The sequence below is a fragment of the Lampetra fluviatilis genome, chromosome 1, assembly GCF_964198595.1.
Source record: "Lampetra fluviatilis chromosome 1, kcLamFluv1.1, whole genome shotgun sequence".
Lineage (NCBI taxonomy): Eukaryota > Metazoa > Chordata > Hyperoartia > Petromyzontiformes > Petromyzontidae > Lampetra > Lampetra fluviatilis.
In genome coordinates this window covers 8,911,201-8,920,978 of record NC_136275.1, presented here as the reverse complement: position 1 = coordinate 8,920,978, position 9,778 = coordinate 8,911,201, and the positions used below count along the sequence as shown (strand labels likewise).

The following is a 9,778-nucleotide window of genomic DNA, read 5'->3' as shown; positions in this document are numbered from 1 at the left end:
ATAGATGCATTACCAAGGTGAAGTTAACGTTTAGAATCGTATCAATCAGATTTTTTTGCAGCGAAATCCAAAACTGGTTGGGCAAATTGGACTGACAGAGATCTTGACAAAGAGCAATTCGTCAGATTTCTACAAACTATTGTCCATGCTCGTCTGTGATTAAATTGTGGCTCTTGTTTAACAAATATCTTAACTTAATATAGGGCTATGGGCATAGCAGCAAAAATATAGCCCTTGTCTAATTCAAATCCTGACCTCGGGGGAAATTGATGGGCTAAACATGAATGTAGCCTGGAGTAGTGATATTGTGTTCCTGCACTACAACACTCACGCTAGCTACTCCTTATATACTACATTAGTGGTCCTCGGATTGAGGAGGTTTGGGAATGACTGCTACATGATACTAAGCATCGAATAAAGACGGTCACTGTATCGTGCACTTTCAGATTAGGAAGCAACCGAAGCTATGCACTTTTAAATCCAGGTTGAAAACTAATTTCTTTAACTACTTTTCGCGTTTAGTTTGTCCTTCCCCTGCACCTTCGATTATCACGGTTGGCTATGTACAGTGCGAAAGAAGTCCTATGTAGAGGAAGATTGTGTTAATCAGTAGAGCAAGTAAGTCATGATCACGACCGTGTGTGTACAGCTTTGAGTGCTCTTTACAGAAGCTCTTAATTTTTCTTCAACATGGCAATTGATTAAAACATAGGCTTAACCCTTGCCTGCAATAATACAGGCGTTAAGATATTCAAACATTAAATAGAAAGCTATCGTAAGGCATCAAGTCTGCATTAAATTACGATCTGATTGGTTTGGCCGAATCTCACCACTTTGGACCATTGCACAATGCCAAACTTATCGATGAACTTTGTGAAAATACGAAAATAGTCACGTGTAAACAAGTACCCTCCAGTTCAGTAAGATTCTTTTCAATGCCTTTTTACATTCACAATTTGCAATTATCTTTTTAACATGCATTTGTATTTTATTTGTTTTACAGAAACGATTTAAAACCACATACATTTTGGAAGTAAAAAATGCCTTCTTTAAAAGCAAATCTTATAATAATTGTTGTCATTTTTGCACTATTAACCAGTTGTTATAAACTCTTTAAGGTAAGTTCTCACATGCACCATCATCAATATGAAGGGGTGGTTGTTATTATGGTTAATTTATCCCTACGTTGAGATAATAAATACATGTTTTTTGTATAAAGTTTCATATTTAACGTATTACACCATCACAAACATGACTTGGCCCAATTGTAGCATGTTTGCGGATTGTTACAAGAGTTTCATGGTTCTAACCTAGCAGGCAGCCCTGGTTATATACCAGGGGTATATATTAACCATAAAATACGACGCGCCGTCTGCTTTACAGTGTGTGTTACATATAGCGAACAATTCGAAACGAGAAGGCCACTGTGCCAACATCATGGTCTAATTTTTCCTAATTCAATCATTTACTTGCAAATTATTAATTTGAGATGACACACAATCATCGCACTGTACTGGCAGGCACATATCAGATTGCTGACCAGGAGATAGAAATCACTTTGTGCCCACAGAAATAGGTGTCACGAGGGGAGTCTTGTAAAATATGGTGAGATGCTTATTGTCTAAGTGCAAATTGTCTTGAGATGCCCCGGTGTAACTTCATTTTTAAGCTCAATTTGCCTTTCAAATAAAAATAACAGCTAGTTATTTAATTATTTCAAGTGGTGATATCCATTTAATAATTTTGCTCCTTTAGGCATTTGAATGTGTTGCTGAGAGATATCCACTTTTTGATCAATAGATATTTGATGTTAACGGTCTTATTTTTACCTGTAACCACCCACATGAGCAAGCTTGGATTAAGATAGATTTATCTATCATCGACCTCGTACATGCTATCAAGCAGATATTTGGAAAATACGAATGAATACCAATGACTATTATGCTTCTCTTTTGTAGACGATAAAAGGTAATTGACTGCTTTCACCAACCAATCCCCTAAATATAACGAGGAAAAACAATCAGGTGTATGCGTGGATTCTCTAATACTTTACAACACTCGTTTAATTAGTACTCGCAGCTGGCGCGCCGCAAGAGGTATATCCTTGATAAGACGACGGAACAAGATTGGATGAGGGTCTGCTTGCATCTTTACTCAATGCCTTCAATTCAATCGGAGAAAAAAAAAATTCAGTGAATCCAATATATAATGAAAATAACTGGGATCGGTACTACTTATTTTCATTACAAATACTGCAGAAACAAATCAATTTTCTGTCATTCCAGAATGATAACATGGAATGTTGTGTGAATGCAATATAATAGTTAATTTTTAACCTCGACTCCCCTGTTTTGTTGGCTATGCAGTGAGATTTTGTTGCATTAAACTACATCGCGTAATAATGCAGTTAAATTGACAAAGTATGATTTCAGAGTGTGCTTGATTAATGGCTTACTTTGTATTTTGGCGTTTTAGTAAATGTGAAATCAACCACTTTTTTTCAGACATCGACCATTAAAAATGTACTACCAAAACTTCACTACCAGAATAAGAAATTACAATTTCTCCCCAATAAAGATGAAATTAACAGCAGCACAACGACGAATATCCCTATAACAACAAAGCGCCCAATTCTCATTTCAACCAATATTACTTGTTCTACGTCTTTTAAGAACAGTCGAATCACAATACTAAATGGCGGCGAACCTCACACCGTTGGAGACACACTCAATGTTGAAGTGGAAATGTATGACTTTACGAACAGAAGGAAGCTCTACGGTGGGGATTTCCTCCTCGCTCGGATTTTCAGCCCAAGCCTTGGGGCTGCGTCTTCTGGCGTGGTGACTGACCTTGGCAATGGTGTGTACAATGTGAGGTTCACGCTCTTCTGGCCAGGAGACAGCAGTTTGGCCTTCACGCTCGTGCACTCCAGTGAGGCTGTGAGCGTGCTGGACAGAGTCCGAGAAACCATTCCAGATAAAGTCACTTTCCTGGGGACTTTTGTCAGTGGGAAGTCAAGAGAAGTAACCTCATGCCACACTTTTCTCAACACAACGAAGCAGGTCTGTGATTATACGGACACGCATTTGAATGAACCATGGAAGTGTGAAAAGCCAAGTGAACTTCCTTGTTCAGCTCTTCTCACTATTAAGTCGTATAACAAGTACCGAAACGTATTTTCTGAAGAGGAATCGAAGTTCTTTACAAGGTAAGCACGTGTACGCACAACACTGAGTGGATCAATTTGCCTTGATTATCCTCAGTTTGTGTTTTAATAGGCACTTTTGCATTAAAAATGTATCACGTAAAATGTAGTATTATGCTTACAATAACCGGGACAGCCGGTGGGTATAAGACGATGAAAACGTGCACGTTAATGATTAAACAAGCAGACAATACATCTTCATATTAGTGCCTCCACATAGAAACAAACGGAGTCCCCCCCCCATCCCACCAGGGTTTGAACTCGCAACGCCACTCGCTGCACCACTGAGCCACCTGGCTTGGATAACGCGATCACATCTTCTCACGTTGATAACGTTTTCTTTACCCGCTTTTATTAAACTCAATCTGTTTATTGTTGTCGTATCCTCAAATCTTGTAAGCCACTTCCTGGAGTCGTGGACTTCTGCCATTACAAGTAGGGTACATTTCATTAAAGCGTGTTTAAAAAAAAGTATTTTTAAATATTACTTATTTTGGGTGAGATCGCGTAAACGGAAATGTGTCGTAAACCCACGTCCACCCGATACAGCCGATTTAGTAAGGTTCATTACGTGAACAAAACGTGCCAATTGGTTACTATTTCAGTACTACCAGTATTTCGGGAGAGTAAACCCAGAACTCATTTACAATTTACTAAGACACGTTCTAAGTTAGAATATACGGCATATATCTATGAATGTAATGAGGAAATTAAGAAAATAGCACACATTAAATTTCGATTTAAAGCTTTCGTGACTGCAGGGATTCATCTTCTTGGTTCTTTCGGTAAAGTCACGTAGAAGGGAAGTAATAAAATAATACAAATAAAATATAATAAACAATTCTCACGACGTTTCGGCCACAACGCAAGCAGCCGTCCTCAGGTGAAAACCAGGTCTGTCGAGGCGACAGCGTCTGAATGAAACAGCACACGTGCTTGGAGCATATATATAAGCTGGGTTGGAAGGGGGGAAAAGAGCGCCTTGACAAAAGAATATGCATATCAAGAGGCATTTAGCATATTTATGGGAAATGCAGGTATGTGATTAGTACTACTCATGTCCGTGCATTATGCAGGATTAGCAACATCTAAACTTTATTCTCTTACATCAAACGAGTCTACACCGTACTATATACTGCCATAGACAAACCCAACGTTAAATTATATACTGTATTGATATAAACCACATTGTAATATTGAACTATGTATTATTCTACCCACCCTAATGTATATCATACTGCTGTATATTGACTATACAATTACGATACTATATATTACCTTGTACATTGTATTAAGCATATAAATGTTATACTATTTGTTATTATACACTGTACCATTGACCGTCGTGTGAAAGATACTAAGGGGAAGCAACGAAATATGTCAATGGGTGAGTAGTGAGGGTAAACTTGCAGCGGAGCAAAGAATCCATTCCCTGCAGAGAATACAATGCCAGTGAGTGGAACGCGGTCTGAAAGTCACCGTAAACGTGAACACAATCAGTTAAGATCCGAAATGGTTTATTACGTCCTTCCAATGATTGCTAAGCCAGAATCCATCTTCTCAGGTGAAATTGTCTCTGTGTTTGTATATGTGGATCGCCTCATGAACGAATCTCTCATGGTAGCCAGATGGCTTGCAGAGAACCTCTGTCTTGGAGAAGTCAATGTCATGTGAGCCCACTGAATTGTAACAGTGATCTGCCACGGCTGAGGTGTTTGTCCTACCGTGTTTCAAGTCTGCTTTATGTTCACGGATGTGGTCCGAGACATGTCGTTTGGTTTCTCCATGTCTCCGTGTCATGTTTTTAAGTCTATCAACACACGATAACAATTTACAGTAATAACAGATGCAAGGCTTGCTTAATAAAGCATATAATCAATGCTTAATTTCAAGTGAATTTTGTTTTCATCACAGTGATCGCATATGGGTATCGAAACAACTTACGTACAATGTACGAGTTGCTCCAGCAAATGGTAAGTACTGTATATTTTAGATGCAGCAACAATTTGTCATTTTGAATGAATAAATACCATTATTTTCGTCGACTGGAGGTTTTGCCCTCTATTAATTACGAATTCCCATCCTATAGCTTCCATCCAACGCCCCCCCCCCCGTTTAAATACATTTCGTCTGATACATTTAAATCATTATCAGGGGTGATTAATGCATAGCCCGTGATCATTCCACATGGGAGTTGTTTGACCGTGCTGGTTTGTGCAGATTGACGATCATGCCGCGTGTCAACAATAGCAACCACACAGTGCGTTACTAATCTATTCGTGCGAATGGCAACGTGTTCAGGCGCTCAGTTTCAATGTCTGCTAGCCACGAAAGGACGTGAGAAAGTGTGTTTAGCTTTGCTGTGCCTCCATTGAAGGAGCGCAGACTACAATAGTTTACTGCACGTGGTATTTACGTGTGATGTTAGCCCAGACAAATGCGCTACAGCATCACTATTGGCCAGTCCCACGCTGCACTAAATGTTCACGTGGAAATTTTCTCCAAGGGCAATACTCTTTTGAGAATTTGATAGCGGCCACCAGAGGTGTGGACTCGAGTCATGTGACTTGGACTCGAGTCAGACTCGAGTCATGAATTTGATGACTTGCGACTCGACTTGGACTTGCATAACAATGACTTTGTCCCACCTATGAGATGTGGACTCGAGTCATGTGACTTGGACTCGAGTCAGACTCGAGTCATGAATTTGATGACTTGCGACTCGACTTGGACTTGCATAACAATGACTTTGTCCCACCTCTGGCGGCCACCTCTTCACTTCAAAATTATAATATATTTATATTGGAGGATTCCGATGAGCTATAAAGCTATTTTCACAAATGTCCATTCGGGGCGGGTCAGAACGTTAAACTTATCACGCCCCGAGCCCCACCTTACTCTTTTGGCTGCGGGAGGGTCCTGTGGAGAACTTTGTAAGTTCTGCCTACTTTGTTTGCTTAAATGGTCCGGGTTTTGACTTTCCACCTGCCGACAGTCGTGCAGGAGTAACATTCGTGAAAGCTTAACATTTCGCCAACATGTAAATCTAATAATGACATTCGGCAAGAATTATTGGCTGTAATTCTAAAATGCCAGCGAAAATGGGGGCAGTATGATATGGCACAATCAAACTTGTATAAATGTGTATCATTCTTTTCAGAAAGGACTTTAGCGACAGGTCGCAATCATTCGCTTCTCAAATACAGAGTAACATTGTTCACAAAGAGCATAACAAATAAACTACGTTTAACCAACGTTTATCGTGTAACCTTGCACTAAAGAACATTTTAAAACGTTGTCTTGCACATTTAACTTTACAGTCTTTGCTTTTTCAATAATATATTTTGTAAATTAGACCTTGCAAATAATTTGATTGAGCCCAAAATGTCTGTCGTAATGTGCTTGTGGAGTGTAGCGGTTAGCGCGCTGCGCTATGAACCTGGCGACCCGGGTTCGATTCCCGCTCACGGCCAACACCAGTGACGATTATCTGAACCGGTCATGGGCCTCCCCTAGGTCGACTCAGCCTGAAATGAGTACCTGGTGCGGTGTGTAAACATCGCCACTGGGGAGACAAAGGCGGTCGGGCGTGGTGCTGGCTACCAACCCCCTCGTGTACCGTTCCGGCCTTCATAGGTGCTCGCTAACAGTACTTGCCCCTACAGTCTGTTAAGGCTATACGGTGGATCTTTGTCTTTGTGTAAACACCAGCACTGGAGAAATGAAGGCTGGTGGGTGTGGTATTGGCCACCCACCCCTCGCGTGTTGTGCCAGCCTTAATAGGTGGTCACTAACAGCACTTGCCCCAAACAGTATGTTACAGACTTTACGGAGATCTTTGCCTTTACATATACTTTTTCGCGTGCACAATACGTAAATTTAAGCCCCAATTAATGTGAATGATTAAGCATGCTGTTCAACCTTCATGAAATAATTTTCAACATGTTTTTAATAATTGTTTTTTTTTACTTCTTACAAGGTTCATTTGAAAGCAATTTTGAAGATTGCGCTATGGGTTTTGGAAATCCAAACCCCAGTGGATATTACCTGAGAAATACGTGGCAATCTACGTATTGCAAAACGAAGCAGTTCAATTCGCCATTATCTGTTTTGAACTGCTTGAAAGGGAAAAACGTAATTCTACTTGGCGATTCTACCATAAGGCAGTGGTGGGAATATCTAGTTAGTTTCATCAAAGGTAACGGCACTTAATATTATTTGTACTTGTGTCCATGTGGTTATTGATAAATGTCAAACATCACATTAATCTTAAAACTGAGGGCTAAACATATATGGTTCCCAGAAGCAGATTTTGCAGGAGTGGGCTTTGGTGCTGTCACATTTGCTTCAATTAATTTTTATGGTCACCCAAGATGAGAAGACCAAAATGCACTTCAGGAATTGCTAATGGTTTAATGCATAATGCACGACCTATTACATAAATGTTTTCTAATTACTGTATTGAAAAATACATTAATTCTATATATGCATTTATTTATCCAATTGACTATTTGGATTGTGCTTATTAATGGAAACATTAATTTTAACGTACACGTGTCCTGTCTCTCATACAGATTTACACGTTATCGATCTTCACAAACCTGGAAAGCATCAACCCAAAAAAGCTGTCAATGAAAGCTACGACGTCACATGGCAATGGTTTTGCCACAGCTACCCGTTCATTGCATCGGCAGACACTTATCCAGAAGACCTCAAATATGTCGCGAATCGAATTGATAACATCACCGGTGGGAGCGACACTGTCTTAGGAATCTGCCTCGGCGCTCATTACACGCCCTTCCCTCTGCACGTGTTTGAAACGAGAATGCGCAACATTAAAGCGGCGGTAGAAAAACTCCTGATTCGAAGTCCTGAAACGAAGGTCATCGTTAAATTAGCGAACACACGAGAAAATTATGGCGTGGAAATATTAAACAACTGGGGCACATTTAGAATCAATCAAATCCTTTTGGAAGTGTTTAAAAACTTGAAGGTTGCATTTGTAGATGCGTGGGATATGACAGCTGTGCTTAATTCTGCTCAGATTCACCCGAATCCATTCATCGTGAAAAATCAAGTAAATGCTTTTTTTTCTTTTATTTGCTAATATTGGGTCATTCCTACGAGATCCATAACGGAATCGTTCTGGTCCTGGTTCATTGACACATAATGATGGTCCTACTTAAAATATAATGCAAATATATTACATACAATGTTTACATAATATGTAGCAAATGAGCATTTCTCTTCTTGGTTCTTTCGGTAAAGTCACGTAGAAGGGAAATAACAAAATAATAAAAATAAAGCATAATAAAATACAATTCTCACGACGTGAAAATGAGCATTTCTTAAAATATGTATCTTGTTCACTGCTCAAACCACTGTTTTGAATAACTTTTAGAGGTTTTGGTATCCATCCGGGTGTGTCTGTGGCAGAGTGCTTGACTAAGATGCAGGAGGATGGTTCAAATTACGTATTTTTTTTTACGAGGGATGGACTTATCCCCCTATATGTCCAGTATTCTTAAATGGTTTTGCCTCCTCGTTAGGTTGATGAATGCTATCGATACGTGGAAATTTCACCACTGACTCAGAGATGGCAATGCAGAAGAGCACCACTGAATGTTTTTTTTCTTGGTGACGCTTACACTTAAGGTTTCGGACACAACATTCGCTATGATGTATATAATCGTGGAATAACTTTTGTTCTGGTGGGTGTTCTAGTGCACGCGGCTATAATTCAATGTTACGCATACATGTAGAATGTACTGCGATTATTATGCGTGAAACAAAGAATGTGCATTGTCTTAAGTGAAACTTTAAATCTACACAAGAAACGGAAAATAGCATGTATTTAATAAATTATTTCAAGATAACCTTCCAACCTCCCTTCAATTATTTGAGACTTAAACGTCCGACATCCAACGAACTTCAACTCAATCCCATTCTGCTCCCTAGAATTCCAGCTATAAACGGTGGTGAGATGTTAAATACCTCGCCTGGTATACAGGAAGTTGTGGGTTCGATTCTGACCCTAACGCCTGTGTATTTTTAGTTTGCATGTTCTCCCCGTGGTCGTGTGGACTTTTCTCCGGATGATAAGACACTTCGTTGAGCTATCATTTGTGGCCAGGTCGCTTCAGAAAACGCGCTATATAGCTCCGTGGACCTTATCTGGTGAAATGGAACAGTAAACCTTTGTAAACAGCTCTTTGATTGGTGTACACCTACTGCCGGTTACGGAGACCTCTCCTACATTAACATTAGCTGCCCCGCTCATCTCTAAACCTTTATAAACAGCCTGCCTCAGCAGTTTTCCCCCTCTTCTTTCACCTGAGGACGATTGCTTGTGTTGCGATCGAAACGTCGTGACATAATTTGTATTCTTTTTTTCTATCTACGTGGCTTTACCGAAAGACCCAAAGAACATGAATAAAAAAAATTGTCAAACTAATGTCAGTAAAGGAATAAACTGGAAATGCATTGAACTTGATAGCACTCAATTTTCTTCATGGTTTCCAAGACTCATTATTCACCTCCAGATCTAGAACAATATTTTATATGTTAACATAG

General features: G+C 39.7%; 1 protein-coding gene across 1 annotated transcript; it reads left to right on the top strand.

The window, feature by feature from the left end:
- The first annotated feature begins 1,040 nt into the window (after window positions 1-1,040).
- Window positions 1,041-8,312, top strand: LOC144934048 (NXPE family member 4-like). The gene is made up of 5 exons (XM_078859451.1): window positions 1,041-1,118; window positions 2,505-3,208; window positions 5,120-5,178; window positions 7,185-7,403; window positions 7,780-8,312. The coding sequence occupies exons 1-5, from the start codon at window positions 1,041-1,043 to the stop codon at window positions 8,310-8,312; spliced, it is 1,593 nt and encodes a 530-aa protein (XP_078715577.1).
- The last annotated feature ends 1,466 nt before the right edge of the window (window positions 8,313-9,778 follow it).